Raw genomic sequence first — 22,054 nt, 5'->3', positions numbered from 1 at the left:
TTTTCCTCTCTTTTTCCCTTCCTTCCTTCCTTCACTGAAGTACAAATTGGTGTGTCAGTTTATCTGTGCACATATAAACTAAAATTTAGAAAGTTTCTGGAAACTTGAAAGCAAGTAGTTCCAAATTCTTATATATGAGGTCTGACAGGCTACATTTTACTTTAAACATTTTTTATGTCCAAAAGTATAACTTTTTTCCTGTTTTCACAATTCATATATGTGTGTGGGAATGTGTGTGAGTGATGCATAGATATGCATATATATATTTAATGCATAGATACATGGATATATTTCTGGGAAGACAGTCTTCTGAAATGTTAGTTCTAGCTATGTGAAATGTTAAAAATCTGAAAAAGATAACCATTCAAAGAAAAATAGTATAATTAATAACCTTCTCACAAACATACTTAAAGTATTTACAAAATTATCACAACTTTTAGCAAATAGTGCATTCTTACACAACTGTTTCTGAAATAAAACTACATGTTAAGTTTAAACTGGAAATTACATTGAGCTGCTCTATTTCTTTCACTTTTTTTTTGCGATTTGGTTTTGTCAGGCCTTTGACTTTTGTAAGAATAATTATGAAGATACTTTCAATACTTGTTTGTTTCCATTATTCAAAATGTACACTGTTGTAATATATTTCCATAAGTCTTTAAACTTTATTAATATACCTGAATAATTAATGATAGACTTGCAACAACTCATGCCATCTTTCTCTGGAAGCTCTTAACAAAGTTTTAGCTATAAACACACATGATAGTTAATTGCAAGATTGTTCATTAGTGTAGACTTATTAGAATTGTTTTAATTTGAGCAGGTACATTTTAAAATTTTCATTCCAATTTCTGGGAGAATTGTCCGGCCACAACTACAAATCTGTTACTGAGCCTTTAGCCTATATCTGCAGGGTGAAATTGTCTGGATGTTGTAGTCTGGCTGTATTTGTTTCTTTCCAGTGCCATCTACTGGTCAAAATTGAATTTGTGTAGTTTTTTTTGTTCTCAGATCTTAATAGAGGTCATACCACTTCCAGGCAGGGCTGGGAACTGTACAGTGTGTGGTCAGAACTTGCTCCTTTAACATCAGTCACATAATGTATAACCTCAAGTGATTTATAAAAACCTTGCCAACATCTAAATGTCATTGAGCACCGCTTTCCTTTGCTTCTCTTGTTTTTTACTCCATACCCTTACGGCTTTGCCCAGTAGAGGTGTCTCCTCCTTCCCTTCACAGCATCTTTCCAAGTTGACCATGGCAGATGTGTAGTATGATAGTTAAGTTATGACATGCTTTATGCTAAATACTTTTATTTCAGGCAGTTTGAGATAAGCTAGAATTGGATAAGTGAGGTTGAATACTCTGTAGAAAAAACAACTGAAGCTGCACAGAATACAACCAGATTTTTTGAAGTGCTTCTCTTTTGCACAGTTAGCACAAATTGTTGTTGAATTGTCAGTAGATTTATTATCTCAGGCAAATAACTGATGTATTTTTTATGTTAAGTCATGCAACATGTTGAATATACCTCTCCAAATTAGTCCTGGATTTTAATCTTTCTTTTGCATTGATTTCAGTGTCACTGTGTGTGAAAGTTTCAACTTCAGGACTCTTAGAAAAAAGATGTCCTCTCCAGAATCAGTTCACTTGTATAAACAAGATTATTCTGAAGTTGTAATGCTGATGAGAAATGCCTAGTCTAAACTGTGATGTGTTTATACACTGACAGCTAATGAAAGTGACAGTTCTATGATCTTGGTATGCTGACATGCACAATAAAAATTCAAATTAGCTTTCATTAAAGTGAGCAGATGTCCCTTTGTTTCAGCAGCAATTGGGAAAGAATAAACTTATAATAACTGAAATATTTAAATGAAGCCCAGTCAAATATTTAAGAAGCTATGTTAGAGGTGGATAAATATTCACATTAATATGACAAAATAGTAAGTTCTGTACAATTCAGAAAGTTTAGGGGATTTCCTGCGGCTTTCTAACACCTTATCTTTCCCCTGCAGGCCAGGACATCAGAGACATCAGAACAGGTGAATAAAAAAGATGCTAATGTTTGACCCAGTCCCTATCAAGCAAGAAGCCATGGAGCCTGTTTCAGTGGTAAGACTTGTTAGCCTTTGTGATTACTGTATAGGTTTTTCACCTTTAAATTCATACCAGGGTTTCTCTAAGCTTTGGACTAGCTTAGGAAAGGCTGTGAAGCTATATTTTGCTCTTAGGGCAATCAAATTCATATTTTAGGAAAACCTTTTCTGTAGTTTATGAGTTTATTGCCCCTAGATGACCTGCCCCATTACCTCTGCTGGTGCTTCCATCCCCAGAGCAGAGGAGAGAACATCCAAGTACTCCTCAGCCACTGCAAGTCCAAATATGATCGCTGTAGCTCATGCTGATGGAGGTGGGTTGAAATTAAGTTGCCAGACTTCACAGTGAGGTGCCAAGGGCCTGTGGTTTCGATTTTACACCTTTGAATTAAATGAACAGCTTCTCACTGTCCCCTTTTCTGTTTCTCTCTTGGTCTTGACAACATGTGCCTGGAGCTAATTCCGCGCTCTAAACAGTAGAAAATTAATCCTGACAAAAAAAGCAGTGGCTTTTTGCTGGATAAGCCGGGTGCATTACCTTACCATGTGAACAGATGAGATCCAGGGCAGTGGGGAGGAATGGGGAAAAAAGGGGAAGGGGAGACTTTTCTTTTCAATTGGGTTAATTTTCCATCAGCTTGGTGTATAGGGTCATCTCAAAGAAGAGTCTCAAGCAAGATCAGCAGTAACATTTAGCTGGCAGGGGGACGATGGGAATTGTGATGATTTAGGCTGCCAGGGAAATACAGCCTTAGGAAGCAGTTTCATGTATACTTCACCTGTTCAACTGTAGGCCGCTGCTGAAAGGGAAGGTTCAGGCTCTTCTCCCTCTTTTCCAGCTTTGTGTCTCCTTTGTATGACATGAAGCAATTGTGTGGCCACAGAATGATTGGGATCCGTTGGATCAGCTCATTGAATAGTCAGAATTGCTAACCCACCAAAAATACCCATATTTTTTGGTCAGATCAGGAAGCTGATCTGACTCATTCTGTGCAGCTGCTCGATGCTAGAGCAAGGGGAAGGGGGAGGACAAGTGAACCGGACCTCCCCTTTCACCAGTAGCCTGCAATAAGATCAGATTTAAGTGTAACATGAAACCACACCCCTAGAAAGGCTGATCAATTAAAAGGGTGAAGTCAGTGTGCATAAATTAGAGTGCATTAAACTCATGCTCTGAATGGCATCTTTCAGTGAAAAGTTTGCTTCCTGTTTTATTTAAAATGTAGAATAATTGTCATCAATTTAAATGCATCTGTAAGCAGTTTGATTTCTTCAGTGTTATTAATAACACTTTTTGAGAGTTAAATTTACATGCGTGTTAAAATTACAGTTTGACTTTCATGGCGTTTATTTACTTGAGAGCATTGATAGAAAAATAACTGATCTATCACTGAGAGTGTAAGTATGACAAATTCCAATATTTGGGTCAAGAAAGAAGTTTAGTATTAGCCAGACTGTCTGTCACTTCAATCACAATTATTGCATAACCTTATTAAGATTAGTGCTGATTATCTACGATTATCTGAGGATATCTAATGGTGTCCATCAAAAGTGGAAAATGGGCCACTTTTACAATAAAAGTGTCATTACACGAATAACAGAAAATCGCTGTAGAGACACAGTGGGCTGTCTTTTGTACCTATGTGCCTTCACCGCCCAAAGAAGGTTCTGCAGTGGCTTGGGATGATGTACGTGAGAGACACAAGATCCTGCCCCAGACAGCTGTGTGCTTCTGCAAGATGGACAGGGTCAGTCCCTCAACAGGCTGACCAGGAGAGGAGTAAGCAGTCTTCCCCAGACTGGCAGATGAAGGAAAAACTGCAATGGGAAGAGCAAGGGAGCATTTCTGAGCCAAGTGCATTTCAAGACTGTAGTTTCAAATGTTGCTTATTCTATACCATGTGCTCCTTGCAGAGGTGTGGTACCTGCTGTGCATTGGACCCCTGGAGTCATCTTGGATGTTCTTATAACTCAGTGTCATCACTCTGACCAGCCATTATAGACTATTCAGAGTATTTTACCAAATCTGTATGCTTTCCTTTTTGTTATTGCATAATGAAAAAAAAAAAAACAGGAAAGGAAAAGCAGAAAGTCCGGAGGAAAGGACATTTTTTGAGTGCAGTTCCCCCCATGGAGATTACTCTGATTTCCCTTGGGCTGAGGAGTGTGTGTGTGTTTCAGCTTCTGTACACACACAGGCTGTTTAGCCCCAAGCCCTTGAGGTCCTGGCTTTCCCAGCACTTCTTGGTCTTGTGGCTTCCTTGGAGCCCTGCTGCCGCGGCTCCCCAGCAGAAACTGCTCTTGAGACCCCTCTAAAGGGAGGAATCATTGTATAGAGAGAACATACGAAAGGATAGCAGCCACTGAGTGTGTTAGTTTTCTTGACCTTCTTTTGAGGAGGTGGAAGGAAAGAGAAACCGTTAATGTGATGTTTTGGAAGTGCTAAGCATAGCATTCAGTTCATTGCGGGCTGACATAACTCAGAAATCTAAAATCAGGGTTTATTAGTATCTTTTCTTTCATTCTGATAGTATCATTAGAGGCCAAACTAAATGAAGTCCCGTAGGAATTATTTGTTATTTTACCTGAACATACACTGTCCGTAGGTATAAAGTCTGTCTTTAAAAAAATCCTGTTAGTTGGGGTGGGAGAAGGAAACAAATTATGGTTTTGACACCACTATATTTCAGGGTGTGTGGCTGAAAGGATTAACCATACTTCTCGGATGACTGAAGCTCGCACCCACAGTATTTCATCACACTACCAACAGCTCATGCTATTTATTGAATTGAATTATTGAACACATTTTATGATAGTTCTTAATGAACTAGTGACAAAGTCATCTGCGTCCTACCTAAATATTTGCTGCAAGGACTTTTTAAACATTCAGACAAATACCAGTTACTGTTTAGTGAAAGAAGTTGCTTTTTTATGTGTTACCATCTTTCTTTGAATTGAAATAAACAGTTTTTCTCTGCCCTTCCATCAGTTCCAAAACTACTTATTTCACCTGTTTTTAAAGACAGCTATGTGCTATATGGGGGGTTGAGATCTTTAGTGTACTGGAATACAAATTTCATGTGGTAAGAATGCTTTTTCATGTATTAGCTACTATTTGGATTAAATCCTATTCATCCTCTTACATGATACTGATTTGACAAATAGTGTAAGAAGGTAAGCAGGTTCTTCACCTGTTCCTGTTTTTCTAAGAGGCTGGCTAAATTTTAAAGTTAAGTTTATAGGGTTACGTAGTTTATAAAATGAATTGCTTCAAAATTCAGCAGATACTCTCCTCTTCATTGTTCTAGCATCCATCTGAACTTTTTCACCCTTTTTCTTCCCAACACAGAGAATTTGTCGCACCACATTTTTCTATCACAACTTTATCTGCAGTTCAGATAGAAATATAGGAATTAAAATTGCAGGAGGAAGAAAAGTTTAGAAAAATGATTCAGCTTCCCCAAACTGCCAGAAAAAATAGCTGATGTTAAATCTGTGCCAGCTTAATTACAACAATTAAAACCTTCTATGCAAAATAATGCAAGGCATATGGGTTAAAATAGTCCCTAAAATAATCACTTCCTAAAAACATGACTATTTTCTTCCTAATTCCTGGAAAATATTTCTTCCTTGTCTAAATATATTTTACTTAACTTTTCTAGTTTACAGTTCTCTGCACAACATTTTAATAGTTTGGTGTTTTTTCAACACAAACCTGGTGTTACTTGAAGAGTTGCAAGAGGATAACTGTTTATATATAAAGGTTGCAGCTTGGAGATGCTTTGTTCTTTAATAGACTCGTTGACCAAAATCATTCCCTAAGATTTAAATTGCATAGGGATTCTTTTTCCTTTCTCGTATTCTTGCAATGGAAGAAATGTTCGTAGGTAGTGACCTTGTGATCATCCCTGACAAACTTGCAGCACTGTAAATGCACTGATGCTTAGTGGTGGAACATTTACAGTTTGTTGAAGCCGAGTAGACTTTGTACTGGCAACCAGTAACGGCAATTTTAACAGAAGTACTTAGTATCTCTTATGTGTTTAAATCTTGAATTTTTGCCTATGCCCATAACTTGATCAGATTTAGTAGATATTAAGTACTGTTAAATATTAAACTCTATCGATATTCAGTGGCCTTCATCACTTAGAATGTTAATAATTTCGTCACTGGGCTCAGCAATGGTGGCAAATCTATAGAGCTTGTTTTAGTCAGCACTGCTTGCAATAAAGGTATTTTAATAGAATTCTGAGGAACCAATTACCATTGAAGATGAACATTTTTATAGGTTGAATTTGTAAGAATAGTCATAAAGAGAATAAATAAAGTTTCAGAGGTTTTAATGTAATGTTTAGTGTTTGAAGATTAATCACTATTGTGTATGCTGCTTTATTTGAGTATTTGGTGGAATAGGTGACTCAGCTTTGTTTTATCACAGTGGTATGAATGCAGGAAAATTTAATACTTTATAAACTCACTGTTTCAAACAGTAACTGAAAAAAAGAAAAATACATTTGTGTCATTTTGCAAAAATACTTTTAGTTAATGTTGACATTTAAAATCAACTAACTATTCCTCACAGGCAAGACAGAGGTAAGAAATCAGGAAGATGTATTGCTAGAAGTTTTCACCCTGGGAAGAAAATAATTGAAATGTCATGGAAACGATTGTATAAAAATACAATAGTTTTATACTTCTACTCTGTTTCACTTTCTACCATTTCGAATATTTTTTTTAACCCCACTTATCAAGGTCTTTTTGGTGCCAAAGAACTCAGCAGTTTTTCAATGTTAGTGTGAAACTGCTTAGCCTTAATGTGAAGCTTTACTTACCTAGAATCCAAAGACAGCATTTCATTTCAAAAAATTTACAACATCTAAAGGCTAAAAAACTGTGTGGATTGCATTTTCTATGTCTATCTGCTATGTTAGAACATCGCATTGGGTTCCATTTTAAGTTACCTCAGTTTTCAACACTTCTAAAATGCAAAATCGATCTGGATAGTTGTTTAAGAATACTATACTCTGCAATAATTGTTAATACTTCTTGGTTTACAAAAATTGTTTCCACTAAAATATGAAGATCGTCACGTAGGTCAAGATTAGCTTCAGGGTTTATATGATCTTGTAATGAGAACTGCTAGTGACCATTAACAAGAATATTCTTCCAACATGCCAAATGTTTATCTTTATACCAGTTTTCCAAAATCAGATGGGCTAGTTAGCTGCTTTATTTCTCAAAAAAAAAAAAAAAAAAAGTTTAGAATTTACCTTTTGCACTCTTGAGTTTATCACCCATTGCTTATATAGTTCAGCTGTGTGTTTTTTATTGCTTGTAGGGTTCAGATACGTAATTTCTTGCTTTAGTGGTGATTGTTTTGCAATTACTTAAGCAGTTGATTGGGACCCATTACTTGCAATTCTGAGTCCAATTTAACTCCCCTCTTGCTTGACTTCATGATCCTCAGTATACAGTTATATGCTGGGCACAGCACCATATGTCTCCCAGGTCAGTTAAGTAATGTGCAGCTTAGTGTATGAAAAGCAGTTTTTAAGGGAGAAAAAGAGTTGAATAAGCCTTGAGGATTTGTTTTCATAATCTGTTTTACATTGCTTCTGAAACAGTTAGTGAATCAGTACTTGAATAACTTCCTTTGTGTGAAATCTTAGGCTTTATTTAATTCACTTTTATTTAGAAACTACATTAAAGTGTGCCTTCTTGAAACTTTTTCATTTTGCCTCAGTTTTATTAGCTGCCTTTCTTTTTCAGTAGTAATTGTGTGTGTGTTGATTTATTATTTGATTTTCTTTATTTTTTTCCTACTCCTGACAGTCATACCCGTCCAATTACATGGACCAAATGAAGCCAAACAAATACAGCGTCATTTACTCTACACCGAGCATGTTGCACAATAAATTCTACTCAAACCCCGAAGGACTATCAAATGGAATCCAGATGGAGCCAGTAGACCTTACAGTGAACAAACGGAGCTCACCACCTTCAACTGGAAGTTCTCCTTCCCCCTTAAAATTTCAGACTGTGCATAGGAGAACTTCACCTGGATTGACTCTGTCCTCACCCAGCTCACCTCTCAGTAAATTCACACCATCACCCCCAGGAGTACAGCCTATTTCCATGCCAATAACAATCCCACCTGTAATGGCGGCCGCTCTTTCACGCCACGGACTGAGAAGCCCTGGAATACTCCCAGTTATACAGCCTGTTGTGGTCCAGCCAGTTCCTTTTATGTATGCTCCCCATCTTCAGCAGCCCATCATGGTGTCCACAGTTCTTGCAGATGAGATGGAAACTCCAAGTAGCATGCAAGGTTGGTGTTGTCAGTTTCTTTTTTATGCCATCTCATCCTGAGAAAATAACTGTATATCCAAGCACTTTTTTGTGTGTTTTTCACATTTTAGGAAATGGAACATAACTCCTGTTCTTCTAAAATATACAGGCATAGAATTTATTGTGTAAATATTTTACCAAACTTACCAAGGTTGTATTCTGTTCTGATTTATACCTGCATAAAGCTATTTATCTACTGAGATTTATCTACTGACTCATATCTACTGACTGATGAAAACGAAGAGAATTGTTTTGCATCATAGTTCATCAGGAGATAGACTAAAATTGGAAGATTTTGTATTTTAGCATAAATTCTTGCACTAAATATAGAGCTGGGGGATTTCTTTTGTTTTAACTGTAGATTTTTACATACAGTTTTTATTTCCATAACTTTCCATATTTTTGATGTGTTGCTTTCCCTCTCCTACCCTCCCCCATACAGTGCCTGTCATTGAGTCTTATGAGAAGCCTACACTGAAGAAAACAATCAAAGTAGAGCCAGGAAGCGAACCTTCGAAGACTGACTTCTATCCTGAACAAATGTCACCTCCAATGATGACCTCATTGTCTCCCCAGCAAGTAATGTTGCAAGAGTAAGTAGCTAACTACTTGGGACTACTAGCTAGTCCCAAGATCAGCAGAAGAATGAAAAGTAGTTCATTGCAGCAGTTACCAATTTTGAGAGGGGGGTGAGGAGGGAAGTGTTGCTGTGCTTTAGAACATGTGATAAAATACAGAAAAACATCATTCCCCTGCCACTGCCACTGTGAAATGTGATTTCAATGTTTTTTTTCTTCTTTAGCGGTACAGGAGTTGATACGTATTTATACATCGCAACCACATAGATTTGCCACTTAATATAATGCATTTCTAAAGTAATGTTAGTCCCTATCCTACAATTTACTGAAAGTAGAAATCCCAATAAGCCAGTGAGACCTGTCTATGTAAAACCAGCAGCAAACTGGAAAGATACTGTAAAGACATTGCATACTGATCTCTGTATTTATGTTACCTAAAATACCTTTCTTTAAAAAGATTCTTGTGACTTTCTTTTCTTGGAGGACCTCTTTGTCTTTTAAAAAATGTTGGCTACTTGGTGGAAAGAACCCCCTCAGACCTACAAGTTCTGCATATATCGAGTGAAATTCCATGTTTACCTAAGGCTGTTGTTCCCTATGAGGGTTTTTTGGCAGCTCAAGTAGTTCCTGAAGTTCGTTCTCCTCCCAGCCATTTGTTTCCGCCCCAGTCAGTACCAACTCATTGTGCTGGTACAACTGTAACTGGGGCCACTGCATGAACTGGATCACAGATCTAACAGGGTTTAAAACAGTCCTGTTTACAGAAGGCATAGCAAGGGCTAGAAAGAATTAGTGAGGTCTGGGGCAGAAACTTTTTAATTGGAAATATTAAAGATTTCTCAGGAAGTACCTGAGGAGCCATGGGCACCCTTCCATTTCCTGTTTTCCTAGGGAAAATTCTGTCAACTTAACCAAAATCATGGAATGGCCCAGAGCCCAGCTCATCCTTCAGCAGGCCCTGCTCTGGGCAGGCATGCAGGCTGCCGGCATGGCTCTGGCAGGAGCTGAAGCTGGGAACTCAGCTGGGCTCACAGTACATGACCTCAGAATCCATTTCTGCCCTTTCTTCCTGCTCACTGTCGCCCTCAGAGTGGTTGTATGAGACCTCACCTCCTAGAGTGGGGAAAAAGGGCTCCAAGCCAGACTCCCAAAACCAGCGTGTGAATGCAGGGCAATTCAGAAAGAGAGAGAAAGCATGAGATGGGCAGTCTCCTGCATTCCCTTCAGAAGGCAGCCTCTTCCTCTTGCTCATGACTGTTCCCAGGTTAGAAGGCACACTGGCTCCGAAGGTAACTACATTCTGCATAGCCTTCTTGTGGGCACCCCTCCTCATTTTCAGGTCTCTAACCAGCTTAGATGCAGCTTCTAGACTGCAGGCTCTTTGCAATTAACCAGTTGCCAGCTAGCTTTTACAAACTATATGCTGTTTATTTAAAAATAACCTTATATGTTTTATTATAATAAACATAAAATAGTAAACATCCATGTTTACTAGGTGGTTACTTATCTTCCATAATGGACCTACCACATAAGGGAGTCAGGTCTGCATGTACTTGGAACTAACTTCTGCTAGGTCAGGACTATGAAATGGTTCGGTTTACTTTTGTCCTTTGTTAGGCCTCTTTAACAAGAGCAAACCAGTAAGTGCTGTTCCTGGCTGATGCCACACCCTTCCTCCAGGGCTGAGACTTCTGCAGACTTGTCACCTGCATTAGTGATTTGCATTAATTATTTCCCAATGAGTCCAGTTTCCACAGGAAACCCTTCCGCTGAGCAAAGAATATAAAATTTGGTATAACGTGTAGGTAGTGTTGTCACAAAAAACATTTGATAGTCCGTGTTTCCAAAGCATCTCCTCTGCTTGCCCGTGCAGAGCATTATGTTTATGGAGACCCTGTCCTCACATTGTAATGGCTTAAATTGCTTCCTAGCTGTCCTGTAGAGCTGCAGTTCTTGTTCGTTCCTAAAGCCAGCCCTTTCAAGTTCACATTCTGCTGTATCCACAACAAGAAGTTTGTAAATGGTAGTTTTCATGTTTTTATCATTTAAAAAAAATATAGAGACAAATCACACAAGTTACAAGATGAGAGACCTAGACCTTTATAAAATTTCCTGTTGTCTCACAGCTTCATCAGCCTCTCTCTGCATTATGAGCTATAGTTAGGCAATGATTTTTTTATCATTTTTCGTAGGTTCCAGCTGCCCAGAGTGCACTATTCAGACACATAAGCTACATTAAAGGGGCATAGGAAACCTTCAGTCTCACTTTTAAGTGACTGATTTTGCTTTAGTGTTAATTTTTGGCATACACATTATGTACATAATGTTGGTGGCATTTCTGTAGGGATTTTTGGACTTCCTAGTATGTCTTATAATTGGCATAACTATACAGTTATTTCTAAAATCAAACTTGAGGTAATAATCTCTGACCAAATAGAAAAAGCCTCATTAACGTCGTATTTTCTCGTGGGTGCAAGTGTCAAAGTCTATAACTCGTGCTGCCAACATAGTATGGTCTTGGTAAAGAAGGGGAAAAAGCTGTTGAAACTGTAACATGATTTTTGGAAGATACTCTTCTTATTAAAGAATGACGCTTAAATGGTTAGACTTAGGTGAATTTGTGTCTGGTTGTGTAAGAGGGAATGAAAGAATTAGGGCTGTGCTTTTATTATCGGCACTTACTTAATGTTACTCTGATTTTTGACACCACCTTAACCATTTTTTAAAACTGCCGCACCCTATCTGATTATTGATAACATTCCATAGTCTTGCCAGCCTCCTTTCCTCTAAAGGGAAAATGAGACAGAGACAAATTCTCATTGGTTTTTTTACATGCTCTTAGATTGAAAACCATCACAAACAGTGTACAGCCAATATCCTTTTTCTCCCTTTTTCCAGATGTTACCATGTCCAGGACTAGCCTCCACACATAGGGATTTAAACCAAGTTTGCTTGCTGTCCTAAGCCAGAGCTTCTCCAAAAAGACTGGTATGCAACAGCATTAAAACTGAGCATTGCTTTAGAGAAGCATTTATTTGGAAGCTAAAAGCCTGCCTTTCTTATTTAAGTATGTACGTCTGTGTCTAACATCACCATCTGGGGTTTCCCGCCATTACAGTATTTTTAGCTAGATTTAACGTGTACTTGAAGAGTACATCACTCAACAGTCACAGAAACACCTAAGAGAATTTAGCTCCAAATTTCAAGCTTGTAACTGTAATAAAAGAATTAATAACAGAATTAAACTTTTCCCACATCAGTAATTCCCATCCTGCTGCTGTGGAGAGTAATAGAAAATTTTTTCCTTTTTAAACCATGCACAAGATTTTCTGTCTTTAGCACATGCCCTTTATTTTGCTGAGAGGAGTAGGTATTCAGTTTCTGAAAATGAGGCGCTAAAGGAACTTGGTTTAAGTAACTAAGACAATCTAGCGTTATAAAATGTAATTCGATCGGTAAAGAAATGTGAAATACAGTAACTGAGAAAAGACGGGAGTTCTAGAAGGCTTATTTCTGTCACATGGAGGAGCTGGTTTTGCAACAAGGAATGCTAGTATCTGTACATTATATACTAAGTTTCAGTTAAAAGCTAAAAAATATATTAAAAGCATGATACAGGTCTGCTAACGAGCTGAAAAACCTTTGTGAGGTTGCGAGATTTGTAATGCCACTTAACTTTTTGATGAACATACTTCCTTTTCTAACATTGACATGGAAGAAAGAATCAAGGTTGTCCCCAGTTCTACAGTAGGGGTGTTATTCAAACCTAACTATCTACAGTCAGTGACACCTTTTAAGAAGCTCGATATGTTTTCACATGCGTGAATGTTTTAAGTTTTTGTTTGTCACAGGAGCCCATATGTATAGAATCATAGAATCGTTTAGGTTGGAAAAGACCTTTAAGATCAAGTCCAACCGTCAGCCCAACACCACCATGCCCACTAAACCATGTCCTGAAGTGCCACGTCTACGTGTTTTTTGAACACCCAGGGATGGTGACTCCACCACTTTCCTGGGCAGCCTGTTCCAATGCCTGACAACCCTTTCAGTAAAGAAACTTTTCCTAATATGCAATCTAAACCTCCCCTGCCGCAACTTGAGGCCATTTCCTCTCGTCCTATCTCCAGCCACCTGACAGAAGAGGCCAGCACCCACCTCACTACAACCCCCCTTCAGGTAGTTGTAGAGACCGATAATCATAGAATCATAGAATCATTTAGGTTGGAAAAGACCTTCATGATCATCGAGTCCAACCATCATCCATGCTCACTAAACCATGTCCTGAAGTACCCCGTCTACTCGCTTTTTTAATACCTCCAGGGATGGTGACTCAACTACTTCCCTGGGCAGCCTGTTCCAATGTCTGACAACCCTCTCAGTAAAGAAATTTTTCCTAATATCCAACCTAAACCTCCCCTGCCGCAACTTGAGGCCATTTCCTCTCGTCCTATCTCCACCCACCTGACAGAAGAGACCAGCACCCACCTCACTACAACCCCCCTTCAGGTAGTTGTAGAGAGCGATAAGGTCTCCCCTCAGCCTCCTCTTCTCCAGACTAAACAGCCCCAGTTCCCTCAGCCGCTCCTCATAAGACTTGTGCTCCAGGCCCCTCACCAACTTGGTTGCCCTTCTCTGAACACGCTCCAGCAACTCAATGTCTTTCTTATAGTGAGGGGCCCAAAACTGAACACAGTACTCGAGGTGCGGCCTCACCAGTGCCCAGTACAGGGGAACAATCACCTCCCTGCTCCTGCTGGCCACTCTATTTCTGATGCAGGCCAGGATGACGTTGGCCTTCTTGGCCACCTGGGCACACTGCTGGCTTGTATTCAGCCGGCTGTCAACCAGCACCCCCAGGTCTTTCTCTGCCGGGCAGCTTTCCAGCCACTCTTCCCCAAGCCTGTAGCGCTGCACGGGGTTGTTGTGACCCAAGTGCAGGACCCGGCACTTGGCCTTGTTGAACTTCATACGATTGGCCTCAGCCCATCGATCCAGCCTGTCCAGATCTCTCTGTAGAGCCTTAGTAGTACATGTCTTACCTGCACTATACCTGTGGGCTTCAAAAGCAAAAAATGATGTTTATGAAGGCGGAGGGACAACTTCAGACATCCTGTGGGTGTGCCACACAGGCTAAACTCTACTTTTAGGAATTGACGTCACTGGTATAGGGTGGCCGCACCCTCCTGCCAGCACCAAACAGGAAATTCTTAATTACTCTCTAAAGGAGTGGCTGGAACAATAAAGATCGAGTTCTGCTTTGAAACCCTAAAGATACAATTTCTTTAATAATATGGAATAGCTGTTTCCAATTACAAGCGAATTAGTTACCTTTGAAGGAAGAAGAAAAACTGTTAACAAGTACAAGAGAAGTTCAGTATGAACTCACAGAATTTGAGAAATCTGGGTTTGACTGAAAAACAGGAATTTGAAGGGTTTTTTTTCCTTCGTAAGTTTAAAAAAAGCTAGGGAGTAGTAAAAATGGCTACATCATGCCACAGAGTGAGTAAACATTTAAAAATATTACTGCTAGAATACACGAAACTTGCTAAGCCCTCTTGGAATTTTTCGACATGCGTGTAATGTTGTTGTTTCTGCCAAGAGACAAACTGGTAGTGAATAAAGGGCTCTGTCATGAATCGTATTAGCTGGGGTTTGCTGTGCTAAATGTTTTTCATTGTTAGCATTCAATTTGACTTTGCAGGAATCACCCTTCAGTTATAGTTCAGCCAGGAAAGAGACCTTTACCTGTGGAATCTCCGGACACGCAAAGAAAACGCAGAATACATCGATGTGATTATGAAGGCTGCAACAAAGTCTACACTAAAAGCTCCCATCTGAAAGCTCACAGAAGAACCCATACAGGTTTGAGCATTGCTATGCTTTTCTTTCGTCAAGTCTATGGTAAAATAGTAGACTAAGCTTTTAGTTTGTGCTAATGGCCAGGTGACCACAGATGTAAATAACAAAATGACAGAAGTTAGATCTGGCATTGCGCTGAATATAATTATAGGCTGAGCAAAAGACAGAGCATGCACCAGGAAAAACCCACAGCAAAAGACTGTAAGCCAAAGCAGGATCACGGTGTGTGCTGGTATGCTTTACATTCACTGGCTCTTTGCTCATTTTCTGTCCAGTTGCTTGCAGATTACTCATTCTGCACACCCTGTAAACACCAAATCAGTTCAAATTGCACTACCTCACCTCTTACAGCACTGTTAAATTTGACTGAGACTTCCATGGGAGTAGCCCATTTGCAAAAGTCTGAACCATGTGCCAAATACAAACACATCTGCTTCATGTGGACATACTAACCATTGGTCCGATAGTGCTCTTTTCTGAGGGAGTGTTTCAGTAAACACATCCCTATCTCTGTTCTCCGCAGAAATGTTCGTCTTGGCATGCTGAATGAATATATGTACATCCAAGGTTCTTACAAAGATATGGGACACTTTTAGGTAAAATGGAGGCCGGTTTACATCTGTCTTATATCAAGCCAGCCCTTTACCTGTTGGGCAGCACAATGGTGTTAAGGACAAGGAAGATCACATATTAGAAAGTAATGATTGAGAGAGATTTTAAGTTGAGCTACTTGTGACACTGGTGCCAGTTGCTTATACTACAGTAACTGAGAGGTCACAACAAGATTTCTGCCTGCTGTGCTGAATGGTAGCACCAGTCGTTTTCCCCCAACTTATCTAGAATATGGGGTCCTGGTTTTGAAATACTTGAACAAATGCCTAAACCTTCACACTTCTGGGCTTGATGAGACAAAACAAGTGCTAATATGGCAGAGGAAGGAACAGAGAGACAATAAAAAAATAAGTTGTGGCAGGAAACAACTTTTTCATCTGTTAACTTCGACTACACAGTTCCTAGTGCAGAGTACTTTGCAGCCCAGTGCTGTTTGGAGGCTTTAATGCTTACTCAAAAAGTACTTGCTGAAATTTGACAAGGCAGGAGGATAAATCTGTCAAATATTTAACTGATTTGTTTCCGTCTTAAATCCCCACTTCTGTGTTTCTTTTTCCAGGTGAAAAACCATACAAATGCACTTGGGAGGGGTGCACGTGGAAGTTTGCTCGTTCTGATGAACTAACGCGGCATTTCCGCAAGCATACAGGAATCAAACCTTTTCAGTGCCCAGACTGTGACCGTAGCTTTTCACGTTCGGACCATCTTGCTCTTCACAGAAAACGCCACATGCTAGTCTGAATGTCTTCTGTCCCTGACTCCTGTCACACTTTTTTTTTTTTTTACACATGCATTTTAGTTTGGATTCAGCTGGTCTGAATCTCTGAGTTTATACCATTAAAAGCTTACGTACGGTCAGTAACAGATGTTATCTAACCCTTCTATGTCCTTGCCACGGGTCAGACCTAAAGAATGTGAACACTTTTTTTTTTTTCTCCTGGGGATGCTAAGCAAACCCTTTCTGCAGACAGTATGTTTAATGTATTCCATTGTGAATAAGGGAATTTGTAAACTAACAGCTTTTGTTGGTTTCTTCATATAATCAACCCAGCATATACTGATAAACTAGTAAATGTTATTGAATATCCAAAATGCTAGTCCTTGCCAGAGACTTTTATTTATGTGCCCTGTAAAGGATACACTCTTATTTTATGCTCAACAATGCAATGAATGGACTCTCCCAACGGTGTTGATTTCTGCAATATGGTTAACACAACAGTTTTTCTTAGAAAGACACCTGATTTAGAAATCCCCTCTGCCCAAACAGTGAATAACACTGTAGAAATAAATCTAAGCATTATAATTACTTTACATAAAGATTGAGTGATAGTATCATTTACCCCGGTCAGGAAGAAAAAATTGGCAGGAATTGGTCTGTACATAATATTGTGCATCTAAACCAATGTCATCAGTCCTCTGTATTATAGTGTAGTATATATCCTTGTTTTTATTGCATAATGCCGTGGTGGATTTGTTAAACAAAGACCTTGTGTGACACTGTATGTCTGGTTTCTGTGCAAGTGTATGGATGGAACACACATGGTATTCTCCTATGACATGGCATTAGATGATACTCGTAGAAACCTACCACACCTCATTTCAGGGACATAGACTGTCCCTCTACAATCACTCCCCTACATTTCCTCTAAATAATTTTTTCTTTTTGCTGGACCTCAGAAAATAGCAATCGTTACGTAAGAAATGCTCCAAACTGTATTGTTGTGAGTGCGTGCCACTTCAGGACATTACAGTATTTAAAAGTATTAATCCACAATATTTTTGTGAGAGGATGGCATCAGATATGAAGCACTTCTGATGATAAATTGAGACATGTATCTGTTTTGGATAAAAATGTATACCAAATCATCCTTTTGATAACTCCGATTTGTGACTCTGGTAGTCTTTCAACGGTAGGTAGACGAAGCTTTCCTGTGGATGTGTCTTGCATTAAAATATCACATCAGCCAATCTTAACACCCATGTCAGCAAATACAACTCGATAGATAAAATAAACTGAATTCAAGCAACCTGCAGTTGACCCTAGAAATGTTCGTGCCTCTGAAAGCCTGCTGAAAGGAAGGTTTCTGTCTTTATTACCTGGCAGACTTCACGGTACTGCAAGGAAACAGGATGTATTTTCCTAGGCTCTCAAACATCGGTGCTGTTTTTTTCTTTCCCCTATATAAGGTAAACACCATTCCCTGCAAACTCAACATACTAAAGTCAGATTTTCATTGCTCTTGGAAAAACCTGCTCGGAAAATGGAGGGTTGAGGGGAAGAGGAGTTTCATTAAACTCTCCAGGAGGAGGCAGGTGGAGTGTCCATCTGCAGGTGGGTATATATGAGCTTATGGAGCAGGTAGGCTGTGCTGCCACGTCTTGTGGAGTCCAACAGCAAACTGGAAAAATCTTGCAGATGGAAGAGTGTGAGTGCAAAGAGCCTTCCCTTCATGATAGGGGTTTGCCAGCTGTTCTGCTGAGGTCCTCATACCCACAGAACTGGAGAGGAGAAAAACGCTCCTACAGCAGTTGCTGTAAAACAAAGTATTGTTCCAGTTGCTTAACAAAGCTTACGTGTAGGAGTATGGAACCAGCTATTTAAGGAATAGAGCCCTGAACATGTGCTCTACAAAGGGTAGGACAGGGATTTGCAAAGCAGGCCTGGAAACAGTGCTGCAAAGCTTTTGTGAGGAAGATCCATGTGCTGTTACAGCACTTCGCTAGGACTGAGGGAAGTTACGCCAGATCTTATAACTGGCCCTCATCTGCTTATCTATGGAGCTGAAAAACCTGGGGAGATTAATCAGTCTTTCTTTGGTAGGCCAGGTTGTTACTAACATTGAGGAACTTGCAGAGAAGAGAATGATATTAATGAGCAGCTGTTCTAGAATGGGGTTTTTGGGTGGATATTTTTATTGTCAGTGGTAGCAGAATTGGCCTTCATTAGGCTCTAGGTTTTAATGGCAGTTCCGTGAATGCAGACACATCGCTGACTGAGAGGCTGTGTGGAGGCCCTGTAGCAACAGTCACAAGTCTACAGACATTTAGTATCCTGGGATGAAAATAATTCTCTATTCTATTCTAGGGGAAAAAAGCAGATGAGATCCTATAGACATAAGCAGCTTAATGGCAACTGGTCCCATTTTTAGCTTAACAATGCAAATGCATGAAATTTGGCATGTTTAAAGAACATTTCTTTCCAATGCTCTATTTCTCTTTTAAGGCTTTCACAAAATATTTTAAGTTTTTAATTTTTTTTTTTATTAGAACTCTAAAATCAAGTACTCTAAAAGCAGGGGTTCTTTGTAACTAAGAGTTACTTTGAAGAATTTAAGCTAGGTTATTTGTCATGTTCGTTCATTAGCCTATGTACCTTTTTCCTGAAAATATTTATGCTAATCATGGGGACATATACAGTGGAGATTCAACAGAACTTTAAAATATCTTTATCCATGTGCCTTGTGATTTAGAACTACAGAAATTTAAATATTAAATATAAATATTTGGCATTATTTCATGTAAATACCTTGCTTATAGGATATTTCACTTGTGTCTGTGGTGTCTTTTTGTGGGATGTCAAAGTCAAACAAATACACTTTCATCTTTCAGCTGAAAATGTGAATTTACATCTTCTTAACTGGCTCATTGATTCATTTTAGCAAATTTTGATTTGAGGGATATCTTGTAATTTTTAAATATACACAACTAAATACTTTTTAAAGCCAGTCCTTCCATCTTTGCCCTAAAGAGAAGCCAGTTTAGATATAAAGAGAAAACCCTTGTCCTGCAGCACATGTATATTTTAAAACCCCACCTTTTTCCCTAGCAGTATTGCACTGTGCAGTGTGTAACAGGCAATACTGTTTTGCTAAAATGTGCCTGTTCAAGCCATTTGATTATAATAAATTGCTAGTTTCTAAGACAATCGCAAAAAGCTAAGCAGGTATTAATGTATGTGGCTCTATTTAAATATACACTGCTACTCTGCAGTGATATTCCTAATGCCGCATCTTGTCCAAATACGTTGTTGTCTCTGTCAAGGTTAGCAACATGTAGATGAATACAAATCCTTTTCTATAAAAAATTAGAAAGCATTTTACATATCTTAAGAGGGCTACACCAGTTTTCATTATATTTTACAGATATTAGCACTGTTTTTTAATGTACTTTAGAGGGTCAAAATAATCTTTCTGCTTAGCATCTCTCACCTGCAAATATAGCAGGGATGTTATATTTACTTTAATACTTGTATAAACTATGCAGAAATTTTTTAATAAAATGTAATATATTTTATAAGCTAATAAGACTGAATGGGTAATTAAAGGTTTCTAGCGTGCATTACTATAACTTGCAAATACAGAGACATTTTGGTAATCTTTTCTTACTAAAGATGTGAATGTTTAATGTACTTTCACTGTTTCTACTTTGGTAGTCCAATGGGAATTCAGTAATGACATTTTGTCATGTCAAACTGTGAACATAAATTTGTACTGTACAGTCCTCATACTATATTTAGTATACAATGCGTATGTATTATACTTGTTAATAAAACCCTCGGAATATTGTTTGTGGTCACGTCGTCATACACTGTACGACAGAGAGCAGTGGCACGGGTACAAGGGTCAGAGGCATGCCCAGGGATCCCTGCCGGCTCCAGGCAGCGCACGGGAGCCCCTGGGTTTTCCGGTGACCCTTCAGCAGCGCCCGGGCACTCTCCCCGTGGTGTCCCTGCCCTGTGGTGTCCCTGCCCCACGGACGACCGAGGGCAGGAGCGGGTGGCAGGCACACCACTTCTCGCCCCCGTGCTGGGGAGGAGCTGTGCCCAGCACTGCGCTTGGTGGCGAACTCACAAAAGTAGTTTACTCGCTTCTAATTAGGGCATTCTAATTTGTCCGTTGGCGGGTCTGGAGCACCAAACACGCGAGTCTGCGGGTTTTAGCGCTTGCAAAGCAGTGGTCTGGGCCTGCTCCTTTAGCCGTGCTCTACCCCCACAGCCCTTTCCCAGGCTGGGGTGCCAGAGCAGACAGTGCAGACTGCCAACGCGTCGATGCGCACGAATCCAGGCGCGCTTTGCCGAGAGATGACGATGGTGATGTGTAGAGCTGCCGCAGAATGTTTTTATTTCTTCACGCCTCTTCAGATGCCTAAAAAGAGTGAACCCAGTTGAATTCACTGTGCATCTCTCGACGCTTTCCGTTCCTGCTGAGGTAACCACATCGCGATGTTGGTCTATTGCTGCCTGGGACCCAGCAGATCAGCCTGGTGAGCACCTATGCTATGCCGTGGTGACATATAGAAGGGAAAGGAGCTACAGCAGAAATGAGGCATAAAAATAAAACCCTGCAAACAGCAGAGAGAATGTGAGAAAATGACCAGCTTGTATTTCTTGGCGTCCTGCTCGAAAACAGGGATTGCTGGTTGTAAAGCAAGAGTCAGTGTTCCCATCATGCTGTTGAATTTACAAGGTTCACTGGTCAGCGAACCAGTCGGTATGTGCGCTCCACAGCCTCTTGGGCGGGAGGGACGGATGACGTGGGGGCACCGAGTCCCAGCGTCACTGTGACCTGTCCTCTCGAGCCCGCACACACCCCCAGGAGGGTCCTGCGTGTGCCGGGCTGATCTGAGTATCGATTTCAGTTTTCCTGAGAGGCAAAAGTCGTTCTATGTGTTCTGGCGTGAGCTATCATTTTCAGGAAATAGTGATAATTTAACCGGCCACTGGATGTCACCCTTAGGCTGAGAAAAAGGCAAAATTTAAGCTCACGTGATTGTACTTTAAGAAATTATTTCTTTTTTCGTGGTTAAGAAATGAAGCTGCTCCTTCTGTCTTACCTTCTATCACTGAGTCAGATCCTGTCATGCACAGAAAGCTGCTCAAGGATTCAAAATTCAAGGGCAATTTTTAGCCATAAAAACACTTTTAACATATCCTCTACAATTAAAACTCTGGCCTGGCTGAACACTGTTAACAAAGTCGATACACAATATTGCTTTCATGTGGGCTTCCAGGCCTGTGAGATCAGTGAGAGCAGCACCTGAGATCATTTTTATAAACACAGACATTAATATGACAGTATTTCAAGAGTTCAGCCAGATACTCATGTCTTGCAAGTCTTGCAAACTTCTTCCCAAGAAGCAGCTCTATGAACACATTTTTTAAAAAAAAGTCTTCAACAGCATATTGCCTCATAAAAAAACAATGAAGAAAAGCATTTGCTAGGTTTGGCCAAAACAAAAAATAATCGACACATTATGTATCCTCTGAGAGAAACAGAGTTTCAGGGAAGAAGAAAATGGAAGTTCCAACAGAGAAGAGATGAGAAACACTGTCAAATGCTAATGTAAAAAAAAAACCAAAACCACCAAACAAAACAAAACAAACAAAATGAATCTGCTTTATCAAAGGAACTCAGAAGTGTATTTTAAGCAGCTGCAGTGTACGGTACAATAAGTAAATAAAATACTTGGCACGTGCATGAAAGATTTCTGAGTTAGGAAGGCCAGAGTATAAGGGGGTGTTAAAGGTTTAATATCCTAAAACAATATACATGACAGAGT

At 39.6% G+C, this 22,054-nt stretch overlaps 1 protein-coding gene across 2 annotated transcripts in view; it reads left to right on the top strand.

Moving 5' to 3' along the window:
• Positions 1-20,060, top strand: part of KLF3 (KLF transcription factor 3) — a 29,194-nt gene extending 9,134 nt beyond the window's left edge. For both annotated transcript variants that reach the window (XM_052780260.1, XM_052780261.1), the window contains exons 3-7: positions 2,019-2,115; positions 7,932-8,427; positions 8,890-9,040; positions 14,727-14,887; positions 16,056-20,060. In XM_052780260.1, coding sequence (XP_052636220.1) covers positions 2,059-2,115; positions 7,932-8,427; positions 8,890-9,040; positions 14,727-14,887; positions 16,056-16,237 — 1,047 coding nt within the window. In that variant the 5' untranslated portion in view covers positions 2,019-2,058 and the 3' untranslated portion in view covers positions 16,238-20,060. The remainder of the gene's footprint in view (positions 1-2,018; positions 2,116-7,931; positions 8,428-8,889; positions 9,041-14,726; positions 14,888-16,055) is intronic.
• The last annotated feature ends 1,994 nt before the right edge of the window (positions 20,061-22,054 follow it).

Source organism: Harpia harpyja, chromosome 2, assembly GCF_026419915.1.
Source record: "Harpia harpyja isolate bHarHar1 chromosome 2, bHarHar1 primary haplotype, whole genome shotgun sequence".
Taxonomy (NCBI): domain Eukaryota; kingdom Metazoa; phylum Chordata; class Aves; order Accipitriformes; family Accipitridae; genus Harpia; species Harpia harpyja.
The sequence above is the reverse complement of the archived record's forward strand: the minus strand, read 5'-3'. Positions and strand labels throughout refer to the sequence as shown.